The following is a 24,000-nucleotide window of genomic DNA, read 5'->3' as shown; positions in this document are numbered from 1 at the left end:
TTACATTTAAAACACCACAAACAGAAACTCCCACAATGCATTGCAGCTCTCAGCTCCTTTATCGCTACACATTATTAAAATGGAAGATAAATGTGGGAGATGTGGATTGTTAGAACTATGAGTGTGATGGTGTGTCTTTAATGTCCTGTAGTTGTTGTGGAATTCACTAGAATGTTCCGTCACTCTCAACAAGTCTGGAATGAACCTCCTGGGACTGTGGGCTTTTACTGTGAAAGGTACAGGAAGCTCCCAGCTTCAGACACCAGTTGAGCCGCGATTCTACGTTCTTCATCCTTTATTGTTGTAATGACGTCACATCACTGCGTCGTTCACGACCCTACATTCTACCACTCTTTGTAGGGACTGTGCTCTGGGTGGCCTTGCCTCCTTACGTCCCTCTCTGGGTGGCCTTGCCTCCTTACGTCCCTCTCTGGGTGGCCTTGCCTCCTTACGTCCCTCTCTAGGCGGCCTTGCCTCCTTACGTCCCTCTCTGGGGGGCCTTGCCTCCTTACGTCCCTCTCTGGGGGGCCTTGCCTCCTTACGTCCCTCCAGGATGAGCTGCAGAGTGACGGAGGCTCCAGGAGCCACAGTGGAGGATCAAAGAGCCACAGTGGAGGGATCAAAGAGCCACAGTGAAGGGACCAAAGAGCCACATGGCTCCAGAGCCCTGGTGTGCGTGGTTTAGTTTGGCGGCGTGGCTCCGGACTCGCTTGGAATCAATGGAGTCGTTTCACTGCGGCACCTGGAAACACAACAAACACAACAAACACAACAAACACACAACGTGTCTCACACTTCAATATCTGGTCCTTTAATAGGATCCCCGCGGCAGAAAAGTCCCACCTCGGGACCACCATGCATTTCATTTCAAAGGAGAGGAGAAAACAAATAGATAAAAGAGAAGAATTCAACTTGTTTGCTTTTGTTTTTCACCTTTTTACAGCAGAAATTGAGTTTACTGGATTAATTCTAAAGCGGATGCTTAATAAAAACCGGCTCTGATAATTGGTTCAGCAATAGGAAGTTTCTACGTGTAAAAAAAAAAAAAGTGTGGAGAGTTTGTGTTTTCACTTTTAATTGCGCTTTTCTTTTGAATGCGATGATTGTTTGTGGTTTTAAAGCTTCTCCCAATAAACTCCCAGACTCATAAAAATCAAGCTGCTGTCCTTTACACTGGAGTCGAGCAGCTCGCCGGGTTTTCAACTGCTTATTTGGCCTCGGGAGTCTCGGGAACGTTTCACTTCACCACTAAAAATTAAAAAAGAAGTTGTAACTTCACTTTCAAGTGGGAGGTTTTATTCTGGCGGGTCGGCGTGGAGGTCACATGGCCGGCCGCAGCGCTGCCGGAATAAAGACAAATATAAAGACTCTTATTGTCCATTAAACACCACAGATTATTTCCAAACGAGTCTAAACACTGAAGTTATGTCATCTTTTTTACCAAAAGTGAATAAAATGCAATAAGATTTCATGTAAAACTTTAGAGAGATTAATAATAAAATAACGTGTATTAAAATGCATTACTGTAAGTGTAATACAATTAACATGATAAAACTCATAATGCTATAACAGTTAAAATAGAGACTCAACGTTGTTCACAGTTTAAATTACAATAAAACGTCATGAAGTTTGAACTTGAATATTTAACAGGTCTTTTAAAATCACACTTTAAAAACCTGAAAATAACATTTAAAGTGAGATCAAACAACAGGAAGTTAAATAACAATAAGCTAAATAACTCAAAGTGTCTTTACTTCCGTTCCAGTGAAGGAGAAGTTTAGAAACCTGGAATGGAGGTCGAGTCGTCGTCAGTCGTCGTCAGTCGTCTTCAGTCGTCAGTCGTCGTCGGTCGTCGTCAGTCGTCGTCAGTCGTCTTCAGTCGTCAGTCGTCGTCAGTCGTCGTCAGTCGTCTTCAGTCGTCGTCAGTCGTCGTCAGTCGTCTTCAGTCGTCGTCAGTCATCGTCAGTCGTCGTCAGTCGTCGTCAGTCGTCTTCAGTCGTCGTCAGTCGTCGTCAGTCGTCGTCAGTCGTCTTCAGTCGTCGTCAGTCGTCGTCAGTCGTCTTCAGTCGTCGTCAGTCATCGTCAGTCGTCGTCAGTCGTCTTCAGTCGTCGTCAGTCGTCTTCAGTCGTCGTCAGTCGTCGTCAGTCGTCTTCAGTCGTCGTCAGTCATCGTCAGTCGTCGTCAGTCGTCTTCAGTCGTCGTCAGTCGTTGTCAGTCGTCTTCAGTCGTCGTCAGTCGTTGTCAGTCGTCTTCAGTCGTCGTCAGTCGTCGTCAGTCGTCGTCAGTCGTCAGTCGTCGTCAGTCGTCTTCAGTCGTCGTCGTCAGTCGTCAGTCGTCGTCAGTCGTCGTCAGTCGTCGTCAGTCGTCGTTGACTCGCCAGACAAACACTGCTTTTATTTTACTATTTGGTTTTTTATTTTTTTAGAGCTGTTCAGCTTCTATTAATTCCTTTTTTGGGGAGTAAACTGAGTGTGTTGGCACGGGACCAGCAGAGGTAGATGGATGGGGGGATGAGGGAGGAGGAGGAGGGGGTGGATGAAGGGGTGATGGAGGAGGGGGGGGGGGGGCAGTATGGCCGCTAGCCTCTTTCTTGTTGATCCTCAGGAGACCATCTGCGCTGGGGGCATTGATTAGAGTGTGTCTGGTGGGATTACATCTTTGCTGTTGCCATGCCAACTAATCAGCTGATCCCCCCCCTTCTCTGTGTGTCTCTCTCGCTCGCTCGCTCGCTCGCTCTCTCTCTCTCTCTCTCTCTCTCTCCTCTTCGGCTGGTTGTCACAGCAACGGAATACGGGAGAAGCACGAGGGCCGGCGAGCGGCGAATTCAGCTAAAGGGGGCGAAAAAAATGTTTTCTCCCCTCTCTCTCTCTCTCTCTCTCTCTCTCTCTCTCTCTCTCTCTCTCTCTCTCTCTCTCTCTCTCTCTCTCTCTCTCTCCTCCTAATTGGCAACTCTCTCTGACCCGGAGTTCTTTTGTCTCCGGCGTAAACACACCCTCTCCAGATTACATTTATTTTCACATTTTAGAACTGGCAGGCTGCTGGAGGCCCAAGGACAGACTGAGAACGAGGGAAGAAGAGAGGCAGAGTAAATAACGCCGAACTACCAAGTCCTTGAACGCAATCCAAAAAGAGAGAGAGGGAGAGAGAGAGAGAGAGACAGAGAGAGAAAGAGAGACAGAGAGAGAGACAGACAGAGAGAGAGACAGAGGGAGAGAGAGAGAGGGGGGGAGGTAGAGAGAGACAAGGAGATACAGAGAGAGAGAGAGAGAGAGACAGGGAGATAGAGAGAGAGAGAGAGAGAGAGAAAGGGAGAGAGAGAGGGAGACAGAGAGAGAGACAGGGAGATAGAGAGAGAGAGAGAGAGAGAGAGAGAGAGAGAGACAGGGAGATAGAGAGAGACAGGGAGATACAGAGAGAGAGAGAGAGAGAGAGAGAGAGAGAGAGAGAGAGAAAGAGAGAGAGAGTGACAGAGAGAGAGAGAGAGAGACAGAGAGAGAAAGAGAGAGAGAGAGAGAGACAGAGAGAGAGAGACAGAGAGAGAGAGAAAGAGAGAGAGAGAGAGACAGAGAGAGAGACAGAGAGAGAGAGAGAGAGAGAAAGAGAGACGCAAAACTCTTCCAGCATTCTTCTTCTCCTCCTCAAATTGAAGTCACGGCCGCCAATAAAGACTGATTTCTTCTTCTCTGTTTCCCAATCAGCCGACGTCGGGGGCGCGGTGGGGGGGGGGGGGGGTGAGGGGGAGGGGCTAACGGCGCCCCTCAGAGACACCTGACCATGTGACCTCTGTCCAGGTTTGCACGGAGGGACGCTTGATACTGGAGTTCGCCTTCGACGACCTGATGAGGATCAAGACGTGGCACTTTACCATCCGGCAGTACCGGGAGCTCATCCCCCGCAGCATCCTCGCCATGCACGTGAGTGACATCATCAACACGAGACACACCCCCCCCCCCCAAAAAAGAAAATTAAAAATCAGATCAATAAAAACAATGTGGGTACGTCCAAAATGTCCCTCCTGAGTCTCCGTCGACTTTCACTGAAGCAGCGAAGGTTTATTGTGGCGGCCATGATGAGGACAGAGGAAAGGAGGCTCAATGCTTCCTTTCCTTTAGCCTAGGAAACACCGATGCTTCCTTTACGAAAGGAGACCAGCTGATGCTGGCCCACAATTCCTAACACCTTTCCTAACTCCTTTAGGAAGCCTCCTAACACCTTTCCTTAACTCCTTTAGGAAGCCTCCTAACTACTTTAGGAAGCCTCCTAACACCTTTCCTAACTCCTTTAGGAAGACTCCTAATACCTTTCCTTAACTCCTTTAGGAAGTCTCCTAACACCTTTCCTTAACTCCTTTAGGAAGTCTCCTAACACCTTTCATTAACTCCTTTAGGAAGCCTCCTAACACCTTTCCTATCTCCTTTAGGAAGCCTCCTAACACCTTTAGGAATCTTCCTAACACCTTTCTTTAACTCCTTTAGGAAGCCTCCTAACACCTTTCATTAACTCCTTTAGGAAGCCTCCTAACACCTTTAGGAAGCTTCCTAACACCTTTCTTTAACTCCTTTAGGAAGTCTCCTAACACCTTTCATTAACTCCTTTAGGAAGCCTCCTAACACCTTTCCTATCTCCTTTAGGAAGCCTCCTAACACCTTTAGGAAGCTTCCTAACACCTTTCTTTAACTCCTTTAGGAAGCCTCCTAACACCTTTCATTAACTCCTTTAGGAAGCCTCCTAACACCTTTCCTATCTCCTTTATGAAGCCTCCTAACACCTTTAGGAAGCTTCCTAACACCTTTCTTTAACTCCTTTAGGAAGCCTCCTAACTCCTTTAGGAAGCCTCCTAACACCTTTCCTTAACTCCTTTAGGAAGCTTCCTAACACCTTTCCTTAACTCCTTTAGGAAGCCTCCTAACACCTTTCCTGAACCCCGTGATGTCATCGAGGGGTTTCAGGTAAGGTCCCTAGGTAAGGAGGCAGGAGGGACGTTTTGGACGGACCTGGTCTCCGGTGTGGGTCCATGTCCTCCGTCGGGACACTTTTGCTCCACTATTCATGAGGACATGAAATGTAAACGCCGACAAAGCAGTTTTTGCGAGCGAGTTTCCAAAGCAATTTATTTGCAGACATCAAAGACCCCCGAAAAAATTAATAAATAAATAAATAAATAAATAAAAAAGCAGCAAGAAAGAAAGGGAAGTAAAAAAACAAGGTTGAATGAATAATGTGCTTAATTCCAGTAACGGCCATGTGGTGGCGCTGCACCACTTCAGTCGAAGGAAACAGGAAGCAGGAGGGTTCCTTCCTGCCTACAACAAATAAAAGCACATTTACAATGTAGAAACATTATAAATGACAATAATTCAGTTTGATTTTTATTGTTAAAAAAAAAGATGATATGTACAATATCCTATGTGTACATTATTGTATTTTAATTAAACCTTCAGTTCACTTCCGTTTCCTGCGGAGTTGAAAATACCAGTAGTTCTGCACATGCTCAGTAGAGCCGATCACTTTCCTCCAGGGTGTCATGACTCCCATGTTCTGATGGACTTTTATTTTGACAGTCACCATTATAACAGTCCAATTTGGTACTTTTATTTTGACAGGCACCATAATCACAATCCAATTTAGTACTTTTATTTTGACAGTCACTGTAGTAACGATCCAACTTGGTGGTTTTATTTTGACGTCACCATAATAACAATACGGCTTGGTGGTTTTATTTTGACAGTCACATAATATCAGTTCAACTTGGTACTTTTATTGTGACAGTCGCCATAATAACAATCCAATTTAGTACTTTTATTTTGACAGTCACTGTAATAACGATCCAACTTGGTGGTTTTATTTTGACAGTCACCATAATAACAATCCAATTTAGTACTTTTATTTTGACAGTCACTGTACTAACAATCAAAGTTGGTGGTTTTATTTTGACAGTTGTTGTTGAACGTCGTCGCGTCAACGAGGCCTTAAATGTAGCTATTTTTACAGAAAGTTGTATTTGTCGGTTAAGTTCCGCCACAATAAAATACAGTTTGTTCAATATTTAATGGCCTCTGGTTATAAAATATTCACTCATAATAGATAAAGTGTTTCTTCTTCTTCAGGACCTGTTGTGGTAAAAATGTGTTGGTTTAATGAAGGGTGTGTGTGTGTGTGTGTGTGTGTGTGTGTGTGTGTGTGTGTGTGTGTGTGTGTGTGTGTGTGTGTGTGTGTGTGTGGGGGGGGCACATAGCTTCTTCTTCCAGTTTGTTCTATTTCAAAAAAATTTTTTGTCTTTTCTTTTCTTTTTCTTTTTTTTGAGCAAATCTTCATATGAATTTCTTTCCCCAATAAATTGGCCCCGGTGGGTTTTCTCTGTAATTCCTGGAGCGCAGGATGCTGTGTGTGTGTGTGTGTGTGTGTGTGTGTGTGTGTGTGTGTGTGTGTGTGTGTGTGTGTGTGTGTGTGTGTGTGTGTGTGTGAGGTGGTTTGATGGCTGCCTGGCCTAATGAAAGCAGAAACACTCGGAGGAAGTAACGCCGCCGCCTCCAGTCGCGAGGAGGCGGAGTCAGAGTGTCGTTAACCCTTCGTCGCCTCACTGACCTCGTCTTCTCCACTGGACGTCGTCGTTAAAACTTCGTTTGTCCAAAGTAGAATCGGTTTTAAAAGTGTAAATTCGACCTAAACGTTGATCGACATCGTCTGAACATAAAACCAATGTTACAAAAATAAACCCGATCAGATTTTAAAGTTGTCTCTGATGGTTTCAGCTGCATTTTGTGCTAAACGTCTTTTAGGTTTATAAAAAAAAAAACGTATTGAGTTTTAATGGAGAAGAGAAGTGAAGAACAGTGAGTCAAATCTCACTAAAGTCACAATTCACACACGTCGACGTGCAGGTTGATGACATCTTGTTGCTAAGCAACCGATGTAACGTGCGGAGGCGGCGCAGCGACTGTATTTATTCAACGTTTTTAATGGTTTTCATGTTCAAATTTCAGGACTGATCATTTAAAAATTAACAGAATTTCTGCAAAACTTGTCCAGTAATCTGATTACTTCCCGAACGTCGGCGTCTCGTAGCAATGGCCTGTTTTCAATACCTTTAAATTAGTATGAAAGAAAATAGACTTATCTGCTAAAGACTTAATTTGATAGAAGACAAGATGGATTTAATCATCAAATATGAATAAATGAGGAAACTTTATTTATCTGCACGTAAAAAAATAAAGAAAAGAATAATGTTTTATAATGTTATATAAAATAAGTAGAAAAATATTAAATTAAATGCTCCTCATACTGAGATAAATAGATAGATACAAATTAGATTGTTTTTATTGATTCTATTTAATTATATTCCATAATTGAACCTGCGCTGCAGTTCCGGTTCCGTCCACTGGGGGCAGATTCACAAACTGTCTCTCAGCTCCTCTTCTAAAGACGGCAGAGTTATTTTGGTGTGGCGGCGGCGGATTGATTGACGGCTGATTGATTGACGGGTGTGTGAGCTCATCGCTCTGGGGTCGTGTTGCTGCGACGTGACAGTCGGCGGTAGAACCTCGACGTGACAGTCGGCGGTAGAACCTCGACGTGACAGTCGGCGGTAGAACCTCAACGTGACAGTCGGCGGTAGAACCTCGACGTGACAGTCGGCGGTAGAACCTCCGATCGGCCCTCCGCCATCGTTCTAAATACATTTTATTGAAGCAGCTCGTCTCCTGCAGGATCGTCAGTCATCAAAGCTTTTTGGGAAACGAGTGAATCGCTTTGATGTTTCAGTGAATCGTCTTTGATTCACAACAGAAAACCAGGAGCAAAAACACGGAATCGTTCTGGTGGACCAGTTATTATGTGAAATTATGTCAAAATAAAAGTACCAAGCTGGACTGTTATTATGGTGACTGTCAAAATAAAACCACACAGCTGGACTGTTATTATGTGACTGTCAAAATTAAAGTACCATGTTGGATTGTTATTACGGTGACTGTCAAAATAAAACCACACAGCTGGACTGTTATTATGTGACTGTCAAAATAAAACCACCAAGCTGGATTGTTATTATGGTGACTGTCAAAATAAAACCACCAAGCTGGATTGTTATTATGATGACTGTCAAAATAAAACAACCAAGTTGGATTGTTATTATGGTGACCGTCAAAATAAAACCACACAGCTGGACTGTTATTATGTGACTGTCAAAATAAAACCACCAAGCTGGATTGTTATTATGGTGACTGTCAAAATAAAACCACCAAGCTGGATTGTTATTATGATGACTGTCAAAATAAAACAACCAAGTTGGATTGTTATTATGGTGACCGTCAAAATAAAACCACCAAGCTGGATTGTTATTTTGGTGACTGTCAAAATAAAACCACCAAGCTGGATTGTTATTATGGTGACTGTCAAAATAAAACCACCAAGCTGGATTGTTATTATGATGACTGTCAAAATAAAACCACCAAGCTGGATTGTTTTTATGGTGACTGTCAAAATAAAACCACCAAGCTGGATTGTTATTATGCTGAATGTCAAAATAAAAGTACTAAATTGGACTGTTATTACGGTGACTGTCAAAATAAAACCACCAAGTTGGATTGTTATTACAGTGACTGTCAAAATAAAACCACCAAGCTGGATTGTTATTATGGTAACTGTCAAAATAAAACCACCAAGCTGGATTGTTATTATGCTGAATGTCAAAATAAAAGTACTAAATTGGACTGTTATTACGGTGACTGTCAAAATAAAACCACCAAGCTAGACTGTTATTACAGTGACTGTCAAAATAAATCCCCAGGTCATGGTGATGGACTTGCTCCACCCTGAGGGTGGAGGAGTTTTCCTCCATAGCAGGCGGAGGCGACTGGTTTCTTCCAGGAGTCGTGAACAAACAGAATCATTTTCCTGCAGACGACGTTGCTCTTTATTATTTATTTAGAAAATTCAGTCTTCTCTCCGACACACGAAGCTCGACCCCAGAGATGTAATAATTATTTTTTAATCAATTTTCCGTGCCCACGTCACCGTGTGCAGACGTCGCTTTTACGTCGCTGCTCTATTTTTTTTATTTATTAATTTTTTTCACAAACTTGCACGTTCAATTAGCACCATCAGCAAATCCAGTCCAGATTAGAAACAACAATAATAATAATGGAAATTTAAACGAAATAGCAAAGTAATATTGATTAATTAACCCACAAATTGACAGCGCAGTGTGAAATGAAAGCCTGAAATACTTCTAATCAGGTTGACGGCGGCGTGGCGGCGCGGCGGCGGCGGCGTGAAGCGGCGGCGCTCATGGCTGCAGGCTGTGACGGCCTTGATTGTGAAAAACCAACCGGCGCCACTGCGCCTAATTGGTGGCAGATAATTAGTTGTGTGGAATTCAGCGGAATGCAAACGTAGAAATATAGAAATGCTGCGTCTGTGTGTGTGTGTGTGTGTGTGTGTGTGTGTGTGTGTGTGTGTGTGTGTGTGTGTGTGTGTGTGTGTGTGTGTGTGTGTGTGTGTGTGTGTGTGTGTGTGTGTGTGTGTGTGTGTGTGTGTGTGTGTGTGTGTGTTAAAATGTCTAAAGGTTGTTGTGGTTCTGCTTCAGGCTCAAGACCCTCAGGTGCTGGAACAACTGTCCAAAAACATCACGCGAATGGGATTGACCAACTTCACCCTCAACTACCTCAGGGTGAGTCCTGGTGTGTGTGTGTGTGTGTGTGTGTGTGTGTGTGTGTGTGTGTGTGTGTGTGTGTGTGTGTGTGTGTGTGTGTGTGCGCGTGTGTGTGTGTGTGTGTTAAATATTCATGTTCCCGCCATTTAAACACGTAGAAACGTAAAGTTTACGTTTCCCTTTCAGCAGGAAGACGAAACTTTTGAGTCGTTTTTATTCCCAGACATTGTTTTCTACTCTTGTTTTTTCCCCGTCCTCCATTATATTGTATATAAATGTTCTTATTTCTAGCTCAAGCTGCTTTTTTTTTTTTATTCTAATGTACAGACCAGACGTGCCTGAGATTCCCGGGTCTTTGAAACTTGAGTGTATAATTTCCAAAGTGTGTGGCGTCAAAACAAAACAAAAACAAAAAAGCAAAAAGAAGAGACTGCGCTATACGTGCTGCTGCCTCTGACCCTCGCTGGCGGGAAGGAAGAAGCCGCGAATATATTAGTGATTATTTCACGGGGCTGTTTGTGTTTCCAGCGCCGCCGCTGAGTGACAGCGCCGAGTTCCTAATGGGAGGAAGAAGAGAGAGAGAGAGAGAGAGAGAGAGAGAGAGAGCGAGAGAGAGAAATTAATTGGATACAGAAAATTAGCATAGCATTAATGAACGCTCCCTGTTGAGACTCATAATTGTGAAATGGCGCAGGAATCAGGGAACGACGCCTCCACTGCTATAATAACCCAGTGAAGAAAGGCGAGGGGGGGGGGAGGGTCCAAGGGAAGGGGGGGGGGGGGGGGGAGGAGGGGGGGTCCAGGGGAACGGTGGGGGTTTTGTTTTTCTATAACAATGATTTTCCATACAGGAACCGGCTGAAAGAGAAAACACATAATTCAAGTATCTGTAATTACACACAGTGGATTCAGGCGCCGCCGCTTCACACAGGAAGTGGATAAAGTGTAGAAATTCCCTCCGCTTCAAACAGGAAGTGGATAAAGTGTAGAAATTCCCTCCGCTTCACACAGGAAGTGGATAAAGTGTAGAAATTCCCTCCGCTTCACACAGGAAGTGGATAAAGTGTAGAAATTCCCTCCTCTTCACACAGGAAGTGGATAAAGTGTAGAAATTCCCTCCGCTTCACACAGGAAGTGGATAAAGTGTAGAAATTCCCTCCGCTTCACACAGGAAGTGGATAAAGTGTAGAAATTCCCTCCGCTTCAAACAGGAAGTGGATAAAGTGTAGAAATTCCCTCCGCTTCACACAGGAAGTGGATAAAGTGTAGAAGTTCCCTCCGCTTCAAACAGGAAGTGGATAAAGTGTAGAAATTCCCTCCGCTTCACACAGGAAGTGGATAAAGTGTAGAAGTTCCCTCCGCTTCACACAGGAAGTGGATAAAGTGTAGAAATTCCCGCCGTTTCACACAGGAAGTGGATAAAGTGTAGAAATTCCCTCCGCTTCACACAGGAAGTGGATAAAGTGTAGAAATTCCCTCCTCTTCACACAGGAAGTGGATAAAGTGTAAAAATTCCCTCCTCTTCACACAGGAAGTGAATAAAGTGTAGAAATTCCCTCCTCTTCACACAGGAAGTGGATAAAGTGTAGAAATTCCCTCCTCTTCACACAGGAAGTGGATAAAGTGTAGAAATTCCCTCCTCTTCACACAGGAAGTGAATAAAGTGTAGAAATTCCCGCCGTTTCACACAGGAAGTGGATAAAGTGCAGAAATTCCCTCCTCTTCACACAGGAAGTGGATAAAGTGTAGAAATTCCCTCCTCTTCACACAGGAAGTGGATAAAGTGTAGAAATTCCCTCCTCTTCACACAGGAAGTGGATAAAGTGTAGAAATTCCCTCCTCTTCACACAGGAAGTGGATAAAGTGCAGAAATTCCCTCCTCTTCACACAGGAAGTGGATAAAGTGCAGAAATTCCCTCCTCTTCACACAGGAAGTGGATAAAGTGCAGAAATTCCCTCCTCTTCACACAGGAAGTGGATAAAGTGTAGAAATTCCCTCCTCTTCACACAGGAAGTGAATAAAGTGTAGAAATTCCCTCCTCTTCACACAGGAAGTGGATAAAGTGTAGAAATTCCCTCCTCTTCACACAGGAAGTGGATAAAGTGTAGAAATTCCCGCCGCTTCACACAGGAAGTGGATAAAGTGTAGAAATTCCCTCCTCTTCACACAGGAAGTGGATAAAGTGTAGAAATTCCCTCCTCTTCACACAGAAAGTGGATAAAGTGTAGAAATTCCCTCCTCTTCACACAGGAAGTGGATAAAGTGTAGAAATTCCCGCCGCTTCACACAGGAAGTGGATAAAGTGTAGAAATTCCCTCCTCTTCACACAGGAAGTGGATAAAGTGTAGAAATTCCCTCCTCTTCACACAGGAAGTGGATAAAGTGTAGAAATTCCCTCCTCTTCACACAGGAAGTGGATAAAGTGTAGAAATTCCCGCCGCTTCACACAGGAAGTGGATAAAGTGTAGAAATTCCCTCCTCTTCACACAGGAAGTGGATAAAGTGCAGAAATTCCCTCCTCTTCAAACAGGAAGTGGATAAAGTGCAGAAATTCCCTCCTCTTCACACAGGAAGTGGATAAAGTGCAGAAATTCCCTCCTCTTCAAACAGGAAGTGGATAAAGTGTAGAAATTCCCTCCTCTTCAAACAGGAAGTGGATAAAGTGTAGAAATTCCCTCCTCTTCACACAGGAAGTGGACAAAGTGTAGAAATTCCCTCCTCTTCACACAGGAAGTGGATAAAGTGTAGAAATTCCCTCCTCTTCACACAGGAAGTGGATAAAGTGTAGAAATTCCCTCCTCTTCACACAGGAAGTGGATAAAGTGTAGAAATTCCCTCCTCTTCACACAGGAAGTGGATAAAGTGTAGAAATTCCCTCCTCTTCACACAGGAAGTGGATAAAGTGTAGAAATTCCCTCCGCTTCACACAGGAAGTGGATAAAGTGTAGAAATTCCCTCCGCTTCACTGCTTCTACACTGGTACTGGTTCTGGTACTGCTACTTGTACTGGTACTGGTATCAATACTGGTACTGGTACCGGTACCTGTACTGGTACCGGTATTGCTACTGGTTCTGGTTCTGGTACTGGTGCTGGTACTGGTACTGGTATTGCCTGGTACTGGTATTACCTGGTACTGGTATTACCGTGAGTCCTGAACCACCATAGAGCACGTCCAAATCTGATTTCTGATCAGTTGATGTAAAACACAAATAAAGGTTTGGTTCTGTTGGAGGAAGTATTGAACTGGTCCGCCCAGCTCCTGATGTGGTCCAGATGTTGTCTGGTCCAGATGTTATCTGGTCCAGATGCTATCTGGTCCAGAGGATCCTGCAGTATTGAAGATGACAGGATGACCCGGTTCCTCCAGACGGAACGTTGCTCTTTAGTGTTGACATGTTGGAAGGTCAGAGTGAGGGAGCGGCTCCACCGAGCCCTTTCACAATAAAACGTCCGTCTTTTCTCCAGCACTTTGTCTTTAAACTGTTTTTTTAAGTGACTTTATTGTCGTAGTTATAAGAAGCAGATCCACTTCATGTCTCTGGTCCTGGTCCTGTGGGGACATGGTCCTGGTCCTGTGGTGACGTGGTCCTGGTTCTGGTTCTGGTCCTGTGGTGACGTGGTCCTGGTTCTGGTTCGGTGGTGACGTGGTCCTGGTCCTGTGGTGACGTGGTCCTGATTCTGGTTCTGGTCCTGTGGTGACGTGGTTCTGGTTCTGGTTCTGGTCATGTGGTGACGTGGTCCTGGTTCTGGTTCTGGTCCGGTGGTGACGTGGTTCTGGTCCTGGTCCGGTGCTGACGTGGTTCTGGTCCTGGTCCGGTGCTGACGTGGTTCTGGTCCTGGTCCGGTGCTGACGTGGTCCTGGTCCTGGTTCTGTCCCCAGCTCTGTGTCATCCTGGAGCCCATGCAGGAGCTCATGTCCCGACACAAGACCTACAACCTCAGTCCCCGGGACTGTCTGAAGACCTGCCTCTTCCAGAAGTGGCAGCGGATGGTGGCCCCTCCAGGTAACACACCACACCCACTGGGGGGGGGGGTACACTGGTACTGGTACTGGTACCTGTATCTATACTGGTTCTGGCATCCATACTGGTACCGGTACTGGTACTAGTACTGGTACTGCTACTGGCATCCGTACTGATACTGGTACTGGTACCTGTATCAATATGGGTACTGGTATCAGTACTGGTACTGGTATTGTTACTGGTATTGCTACTGGTACTGATACCACTACTTTTATTGCTACCAGTACTGGTATTCAAGTGAGAAGGTGAGAAACGGGTGTAAACCCCCGGGTGTCCGTCTGTTTCCTCCCGTCCAGATTCTCCTGGTTTTATTTTGATAGTCCACTGACTATCAAAATAAAACAATCCATCAAGGTAGTTTTATTTTGACAGTCCGTTCTCCCAGCGTTCATGTTCGGCGCCACTCAGTGTCCCAACATGGAAACTACATCATTTTCAGCGTTTCTGCTGTTGCCATGGAAACAGACATCATCTTCTAAACGCTGCCGTTTTAATGTGAAACTTCTCTGAAACGTGACGCCGCCATGCTCAGCCCCTGTGGCGTCACTTTGATGGGAATCGAACCACCGACCTTGAGAAGGCGACCCCCCCCCCCCCCCCCCCCATCCCCACCCCCGCCCCCACCGTCGCCCCCGCCCGCCTCCACCAGGCGCTCCAGCGAAACCGTGGACGAATCGGCTGCCATCGACATTCCAGTGCAGCCGAGGACACAATGGGGGTCAGGGGGGGTCACGTCCAGTCTGGAGCCACAGGAAGAGCCAGTCACTTCCTGTTCTCCACTTTACACTCGCTCACTTCCTGTCACACGCCGCCTCCCTGCTGTCGCTTCCCTGGATAGAAACACTAGACGCCCCACAGCCTGTTGATGCAGCGTGGCTCCAGAGCCGCCATCTTGGAGAGGTCTCCTGCTCGTGGCTCCAGAGCCGCCATCTTGGAGAGGTCTCCTGCTCGTGGCTCCAGCGCCGCCATCTTGGAGAGGTCTCCAACATGAAGATCCACTAAAACATGTGTAGCTCGCTTGCTAGTCCACGTAGCAACACCATAAACACCTCATGTTAAAGCTGAGGAAACAGTCTGTCCTGTGGAAACCTTATGGAAAGATTATTGGGGGGGGGTCTTCAACGGCATAGAGCTTCTCCTCAGCTTTAACATAAGCTATTACTGGTGTTACTACGTGGACTAGCAAGCGAGCTACACATGTTTTAGTGGATCTTCCAGCCTGGATCTTCATGTTGAGCTCCAGAGGGAGACCTCTCCAAGATGGCGCCGCCGGCGGCGCCCTGAGGCTTCTAGTGTTTCATATCTACGGCGGCTTGGCTCGCTGGGACTCGTGTCTCTTCCTTCCCACTCACATTCTGCTTTCTTTGCGTCGCTGATGATCCCAAATGTGTCATTATACGTCTTAATCCCTGAAATATGTTTTGCCCGTCAGGTACGTGGAATTAACCGGCGCCGCTTGTTGAATCTCAAACCTCGCCAGTCTCACCGCCGCCGCTCAGCTCTGCCATTGATGCTTTGCAGGCTGGTTTCTAAAAAGTAGCAGGTTTAAATTAAAGCCAGAGAGAGAGAGAGAGAGAGGGAGCCCACTTTCTTTCTTTCTTTTTTTTTTTTTTTGTTGGGACAAATCAGGGCGGCTGCAAATTGCAGCAATGCTCAGCGAAGCGTGACGAGACGTCTTTAAAAACCAACAGCAGTCAGAAAAGCCTTTGACTCAGACCTGTTGTAACTTTAATTAAGAGTGTAATCAAAGTGGGCGATCCGGCGGCTCCCTGCCGTCCCCCCCCCCCCCCCCCTCCTCCCACTGTCCCCCCGGGGTCCCACCCCCCCCCCGTCCACCACCGGCTTCAAAGAAAAGAGGAGGTGAAAAAACATGGACGGCATTTTATGAATATTAAGTCTCCTGGAAAAATGACTCTTGTATCGCTGGTTAATTGCAGCTTGATAGTAACTCCTGTTGGACTTTATTCTGAAGGGCCAACCTCTGCAGCTCTGTCATGACTTTATTCTGAAGGTCCAGCCTCTGCAGTTCAGTCATGACTTTATTCTGAAGGTCCAACCTCTGCAGTTCTGTCATGACTTTATTCTGAAGGTCCAACCTCTGCAGCTCTGTCATGACTTTATTCTGAAGGTCCAGCCTCTGCAGTTCGGTCATGACTTTATTCTGAAGGTCCAGCCTCTGCAGTTCTGTCATGACTTTACTCTGAAGGTCCAGCAGCTCCTCTTCCTTCCCCTCCTCTTCCTGCCATTCTTCTCCAGGTTGGAACCCGAAGCCGCCGGAACGTTTATGCTCCAATAAGAACTTTTGGTGGAAATAGAAGTGATTCTAGTGATTCTAGTTTTATTTTGATAGTCACCATAATAACAATCCAACTTTGTAGTTTTATTTTGATAGTCACCATAATAGCAATCCAACTTTGTAGTCTTATTTTGATAGTCATAATAATCATAAAATTTTGTAGTTTTATTTTGATAGTCACCATAATAACAATCCAACTTTGTAGTTTTATTTTGATAGTCATAATAATCATCAAATTTTGTAGTTTTATTTTGATAGTCACCATAATAACAATCCAACTTTGTAGTCTTATTTTGATAGTCACAATAATAACAATCCAACTTTGTAGTTTTATTTTGATAGTCACCATAATAACACTCTAACAAGGTAGTTTTATTTTGACAGTCACCATAACAACCATCCAGATTTCCAGAATAAGAGATGAGCACTCAGCAGTTCAGCATCGGAGGAAAATCAGTCGGATGAAAAGTGAAATTCTCACAGAGACAAAAAGCCTCTTTTGTTTTTTCTACACGTCAAAATGTGAAAGAAAAGAAGAGATCAGGAGAAAAAAACTCGTTTTGTGATTTATAGTTTTTGTTTGTATGACGAGTTCAACTGAATATGAAAGTTTGTCCCTTTATTTCATTTTCCAGACATCTCCCTCTCTCTCTCTCTCTCTGTCTCTCTCTCTCTCCCTCTCTGTCTCTCTCTCTCTCTCTCTCTCTCTCTCTCTCTCTCTCTCTGTCTCTGTCTGTCTCTCTCCCTCTCCCTCTCCCTCTCTCTCTCTCTCTCTCTCTCTCTCCAGATTAAAAGGAATAATGTTTCCTAACAAATGTAATATTAATTAATTATGCTCCACATGAATTATTTGCTGAAACACTAAGATCTCCGTTTAACCTGTTGTCAACGTTTCATATCTATTTAACGACGGCGAGCGGGCGGGAGAACGTCTCTTATTTGGCGGCGTGTGGTCTGGATCGTCTGCTCGTTTGTGTCTGTTGTTTCCTTGCTGTGTGAAGACGAACCCTGACGTTTGGCTCCCGTTTCAGCTGGACACCCTCAGAACTTCAAAACGGAAATATTTCCCACCAATCACAAAAAAAGGTATCTTCTCTCTCGTGGCGCCGCTCGTTGCAGGAAGTGGAATGTCTGCAGGAAGTGGAACGTCTGCAGATGCATGTTCGCCGTGCAACTTTATTTTACTGCAACTTTACTTTACTGCAACTTTACTTTACTGCATGTTGGAGGAAACGACCTGCAAATGCTCTCGTTGTGTTGAACGCATGCAGACTAGCACACTGACATGCTGTTCTATGTTCTGCTCTATGTTCTGCTCTATGTTCTGCTCTACATTCTGCTCTATGTTCTGCTCTATGTCGTGATTCTATGTTCTGCTCTATGTCCTGCTCTACGTTCTGCTCTATGCTCTGCTCTATGTTCTGCTCTATGTTCTGCTCTACGTTCTGCTCTATGTTCTGCTCTACGTTCTGCTCTACGTTCTGCTCTATGTTCTGCTCTACCTTCTGCTCTATGTTCTGCTCTATGTTCTGCTCTACGTTCTGCTCTATGTTCTGCTCTACGTTCTGCTCTATGTTCTGCTCTATGTTCTGTTCTATGTTCTGCTCTATGTTCTGCTCTATGTTCTGCTCTACGTTCTGCTCTATGTTCTGCTCTACGTTCTGCTCTACGTTCTGCTCTATGTTCTGCTCTACCTTCTGCTCTATGTTCTGCTCTATGTTCTGCTCTACGTTCTGCTCTACATTCTGCTCTACGTTCTGCTCTATGTTCTGCTCTACGTTCTGCTCTATGTTCTGCTCTATGTTCTGTTCTATGTTCTGTTCTATGTTCTGCTCTATGTTCTGCTCTATGTTCTGCTCTATGTTCTGTTCTATGTTCTGCTCTACGTTCTGCTCTATGTTCTGCTCTACGTTCTGCTCTACGTTGTGATTCTCACGTGAAACATTACTTATTTTACACGTCGTTTCATCAAAACAGACGTTGATTTGTGAAAATCCAGAAATCCTGCATGACGGCGTTCTGACCCAACTATTCCTCCCCTGTTCTGTAATTAGGGGGGGAGGGGGGGGAATAATGTGGCCCACGAAGGGTTAAAAGTAAAAAGATGCTCAACAAACTGCAGAAAACACGACGATCTGCTGAAATCGATCCAGCGAAAACCAAAAAGAGCAAACATGATAAACAGCAGCAGACGTTTCCTCGGCAGCTTCAATCTGCTTTTTCACAATCGTGAACTCATTTACGTTTCCGTGGAGCGACGGAGTGTCGTGCACAGGAAGTGTTTCTTTTTCATTTTTATTTTTCTGCTTCTTCTCATACTCGTGCATATCTGTTAGACGTGAACGAGTACGAGAAGAAACAGAAAAGACGCTCACAAACTGCAGAAACACGACGATCTGCTGAAATCAGTGAAAACCAAAAAGAGCAAACATGATAAACAGCAGCAGACGTTTCCTCGGCAGCTTCAATCTGCTTTTTCACAATCGTGAACTCATTCACATGGAGTGTCGTGCACAGGAAGTGTTTCCTTTTATTTTTATTTTTATGTTTCTTCTCGTACCGTTCACGTCTCCCAGACATGCATGAGTACGAGAAGAAACAGGAAAATAAAAATAAAAGGAAACACTTCGTGTGCACGACGCTCCGTCGCTCCACGGAAACGTAAATGAGTTCACGATTGTGAAAAAGCAGATTGAAGCGAGGAAACGTCTGCTGCTGTTTGTCATGTTTGCTCTTTTTGGTTTTCGCTGGATCGATTTCAGCAGATCGTCGTGTTTCTGCAGTTTGTTGAGCATCTTTTCTGTTTCTTCTCGTACTCCTGCGTATCTGGACGACGTTCCGTCGTGCACACGAAGTGTTTCCTTTTATTTTTATTTTCTGTTTCTTCTCGTACTCGTGAACGCCGCCGCCGCAAACCAAGCATGTTGTACCGTCGTGTGTGTGTGTGTGTGTGTGTGTGACCACACCTCCCCCCCCCCGTCTGTATGCGTTATGCTCTTGGCCTTGTTTCTGTGTTCTGGTCGTGCCAAAGCCGAGCCCGCCCGCCAGACGACCACGAAGAGGAGGAAACGGAAGAACTCGGCCAGCAGCGCCAACAGCAGCGCCGGCGCCGCCGCCGGCAAGAAGCGCAGCCCGGCCACCAACTTCAGCCTCTCCAGTCAGGTACCTGTAAGCATCGCTCCACTCTTCTCTTGCTTCTGTGGCGTCCAGTGGTGGTTTCCCCTGTAGGAGGACTGGGTGGGTGGAGGAGGGTGGAGGAGGGAGGCCACGCCCACATGGCGAGACAAAACCATCAGCCTTCTCCAAAAAACGCTCCCACACGCCTCCACACCAGGCTTCAGGGCATGTAGTACACCTGTAGTACACCTGTAGTACACATGTACACCTGTAGTACACCTGTAGTACACATGTAGTACACCTGTAGTACACATGTACACCTGTAGTACACCTGTAGTACACATGTACACCTGTAGTACACCATGTAGTACACATGCCAGGCCTGTAGGGGCGCTGTGACTCACCAAACACACCAAAAATGCAGAAGAAGACATGAAGACGAGGCTTCTGGGCATGTAGTACACATGTAGTACACATGTAGTACACATGTAGTACACCTGTAGTACACATGTAGTCCACCTGTAGTACACATGTAGTACACATGTAGCACACCTGTACTACACATGTAGTGCACCTGTAGTACACATGTAGTGCACCTGTAGTACACCTGTAGTACACATGTAGTACACAAGCCAGGCCTGTAGGGGCGCTGTGACTCAGCAAACACACCAAAAACACAGAAGAAAACATGAACACATAGAACTTTAGAAGTAGATTCCTGCTCATAAACGTAGATATAAACACTAGTTGCTGCACGTCCGATCAGCGCCCCGTGGCTCCGCGCCGCCATCTTGGAGAGGTCACCTGCTCGTGGCTCCAGCCGCCATCTGGAGAGGTCACCTGCTCGTGCCTCCATTGCTGCCATCTTGGAGAGGTCACCTGCTCGTGCCTCCATTGCTGCCATCTTGGAGAGGTCACCTGCTCGTAGCTCCGGCGCCGCCATCTTGGAGAGGTCTCCCTCTGGAGACAACATAAAGATCCAGGATGGAAGATCCACTAAAACAAGTGTCGCTCGCTAGCTAGTCCAGGTAGCAACACCAGCAGTAGCTCATGTTAAAGATGAGGAGAAGTTCTGTCCTGTGGAAGACTTTTGACCCCCCCCCCCCCCCCCCCCCCCCCCCAGTATTTATTGGGAGAAGATGCCGGGGTTTTAGAATTTCCCCGCTCTGGGACCCGAGTTCAGGAAAAACCAAGTCGTCCAAGAGGAGCTGTGTTTAGACATCAACTAGTGTCCCTCGGCTGCAGGTTGCGTGGCGTCGCCCCCTTCTGAGTAAAGTTGTTTAAAAGAAACACTTGACCTCTGGCTGACCTCTGTGACCTCTGACCTGCACGGTGGCTGCAGCCTGCAGGAGGTTTGACCCTCAGAGCCACGGGGAGCACGTAGAGGGGAGAGCGACACGCCACCCTCTCTCTGAGAACGCCCTTGAGCAAGGCAGGCGACAGGAGTCAAACTGAGAGGATTTAGAGACTGAAGGTGAGTTCAGCTCAGGACGGACGCTGCAAGGTCACTTTTATATTCACCTCACTTCTGTGACTTTCAGAATTAAGTCACTGTGTAGCTTTAATTTGTGAAATAAAAGCTTAGAATGAACTGAAAACAATGAAAATCAAAATACTGAAAAATCATTAACCTTGAAAAAAACATGTTGAAATGTAGATTCTAGTGTTATTAATATTAGTATTATTACATTCTGTATTATTCTACTGCTTTATTCTAGAAATCTGCAATAGTAGAATAAAACTCAGTATTTACATATACACTCATATTTTAATTTGGATTGTGTCATTTTGAAAAGTTCTGGTTCAAACCATGACCGTCGACAGACTCTTATTAACCTTTATAGTTTTATAATACTAATAAAAATAATTCCATGGATGAAATATAATTGTTACTATTTTCATCAAATGTTGTTTTTGCCTCTGAATTCACAATTAAAGTGAAAAAATAACCCGCTTTCAATTTCACATATCAGATTGTGTAAATTGCTTCAAATCGATTTGAGTTTATTTTTGAAAATAATTTGGATAATTTTCTTTCTCGTTTTATTGTGGCTGCCTGGTTAAACAAATAAAAAAGTATGAATTAAAAGACATGAATGATTTAATATAACGTTTAAAAATGTAGCGTTTTAACCAGAATGTGTTCTTACATGATCTTCCTGTATAAATATGTAAAATACAAAATATACAGTCAAATCTCATCGAATGAAACTCAAATAAATCATGTTTGTTTTATTTTTTTTAAGTCATTTGTAAATTATTCAACATTGCATATTGTTATTGATGACTACTGTCATTTATTATACACAATATGTCCATGTCATTGGTAGAAATATACACTGAATATGACTTTACGTTTATAAAAACAGACGCCGCTGTTCAAAATCAATTCTAATAAATACAATTACTGTTCTATTATTCTATTTAATTATATGGCTAAAATAAGCCCTATTTTAATTTATTAAACGTCAACAACACAACACAGCAGAACGTTGTGTTTTTAATGTTCTTACAGTTTTTATTCACGTGTCAAAAGTAAATTTTTCTACCGAGAAGTTTAAACAAAATAGAAACGTCGTCATGAAGAAACTTATAAGAATAATAAAAGATAATAAACATAATAAAAGCTGCACTGGGAGACCAGCCGCTGCTTTATTTCTCACGTAAGAAACAAATCAGACGCTTTATACTTTTAAACCACACACACACACACACACACACACACACACACACACACAAATTGCTTTCCCTCTGGAAGGCAGCATGGCTCCGTGCCAGCTCTCATTATCACCAATATCTGTATACACCCTCCACCTCCACCTCCACCTCCATCCCCCACCTTCATCCTCCACCTCCACCTCCATCCTCCACATTCATCCTCCACCTTCATCATCATCATCCTCCTCCACCTCATCCTCCACCCTGCACCCTCCACCTTCATCCTCCATCCTCCACCTTCATCATCATCATCCTCCTCCACCCTCCACCTTCATCCTCCATCCTCCACCTTCACCATCCTCCTCCTCCACCCTCCACCTCTACACGCACACTCTCTCCTCTCACCGCCGCTCCTCTCCATCCCCCCATCACTCCATCCCTCCTCCAGCTCCTCCTCCCCCATCACTTCCATCTCCCCACCCACACACACACACACACACACACACACACACACACACACACACACACACACACACACACACACACACACACACACACACGTGCCAGCAGCGTTCACACGCCTCTTAAACACGCGGGTTACATATGTTGCTCGCCTGCTGTCTTTGTCTGAGAAGTTGTTGGTTGTGGCTGAACACAAGCCTACGTGAGCCCAATAACAATAAGTAGTGGACCCTCACACGGGGAGGGGGGGGAGGGAGGGGGGGGCTGCCAGAGGCTGGAGGGGTGGTGGGGGGTGGTGGTGGTGATGGAGAGGGTGGGTGGTGATGGTGTGAGCAACACTGACCTCCAGTGGCGGGAAGGAAAGAAGCTTTTTTACTCAGAAGGTCTTTTTCTACACCTCATTCCTCATTGTTACACACACACACACACACACACACACACACACACACACACACACACACACACACACACACACACACACACACACACACACAGGTCATCTGAGAATTACATTTACAAGGCTTGGCTCTGAAGCGAGGATTTGAACAACAAACAAGTCAAGGAGTTGATCCGTCAGTATTTATAGACTCAGACTCAGGACCTCAGTGTCACTTTCTCTTTTCTTTCTTTTTTTCTTTTTTTTTTTTACATAATAGTTCCACTCCTCAAACATTGGAGGAAAAAAAACTGTAGAAACCAAAAAGCCAGTGTGTGTCGTGGCGTCCGGCGCCTGCAAGACGGCGGATTGAATTCCAGATGTTGTGCAGGAAGACTGAATCTGTTCATCATCCGGCTGGAAGAAACACTTTCTGCTCGTCACAAATACAATTAATATACCAATATCAAACCTGAGCTTGAACTAAAGGTTTGGGTTTTTCCTTCACTTCACTAAAGAAACACATTACATACGATTCCCTCATATTTTAAAAACACTTAAATCAAGTGTTTTTCCGCTGTCTTCATGTTTTCAGCTCAACAAAAACAAGACTCTTAATATCCAGCTGTTTTCTACTATTTTATTTACACATATTAAGGTAGAAGAAAAGAGAGATTCTGTAGATACTTATATTATATCATATATTTCATATTGCATACTGCATGTACATATACATATATTTATACATGTGCAAGTACACTATTACTATTGGTATTATTATTATTATTATTATTATTATTACTGATATATATATATATATATATATATATATATATATATATATTGTTATTGTTATATTATTGCTACCATTATTAGTAGTACTATACACAAGTATTATACACTATTACACATTGTTATTATCTGTATTATTATTATTATTATTATATAATGCCTACTTCTAATGGCTCTGCCACTGCACCTTGCTATTTATTATCTTGCTTTGATCTCCTGCTTGTTTCTAAGTATATTTATATTTTTTACTTTTATTTCTATTCTATTGTATTTTATAATATTCGTATGTACCAGATTGCTGCAACAAGACAATTTCCCTTCGGGGATGAATGAAGTAATTATCTATCTATCATCTATCTATCTATCTATCTATCTATCTATCTATCTATCTATCTATCTATCTATCTATCTATCTATCTATCTATCTATCTATCTATCTATCTATCTATCTATCTATCTATCTATCTATCTATCTCTCTATCTCCTCGTGTTACAGAGTCTGGTATTGGGTGCCTCATTATAAACGTGATGAGTGGATAGTTTAACCCGGTGCAGCTCGTTTCATCACAGCGCTGATTAAGTCAAGCGCCAAACATGCAATCAGCCGTCTGTGAAAACAAGCTTGAAG

The 24,000-nt window shown here is 44.4% G+C and overlaps 1 protein-coding gene across 1 annotated transcript in view; it reads left to right on the top strand.

The window, feature by feature from the left end:
- Positions 1-20,468, top strand: part of LOC308148189 (LIM domain-binding protein 2-like) — a gene marked incomplete at both ends in the record, with an annotated part of 29,377 nt that extends 8,909 nt beyond the window's left edge. Inside the window, 6 exons of the mRNA XM_080521634.1 lie at positions 3,793-3,915; positions 9,582-9,665; positions 13,530-13,653; positions 16,999-17,053; positions 18,985-19,129; positions 20,427-20,468. Of these exons, the coding sequence (XP_080377760.1) occupies positions 3,793-3,915; positions 9,582-9,665; positions 13,530-13,653; positions 16,999-17,053; positions 18,985-19,129; positions 20,427-20,468 (573 nt within the window). The remainder of the gene's footprint in view (positions 1-3,792; positions 3,916-9,581; positions 9,666-13,529; positions 13,654-16,998; positions 17,054-18,984; positions 19,130-20,426) is intronic.
- Positions 20,469-24,000: the final 3,532 nt, after the last annotated feature.

The sequence above is a fragment of the Blennius ocellaris genome, assembly GCF_963422515.1.
Source record: "Blennius ocellaris genome assembly, contig: SCAFFOLD_189, whole genome shotgun sequence".
Lineage (NCBI taxonomy): Eukaryota > Metazoa > Chordata > Actinopteri > Blenniiformes > Blenniidae > Blennius > Blennius ocellaris.
This window is presented reverse-complemented; position numbering and strand designations above follow the sequence as displayed.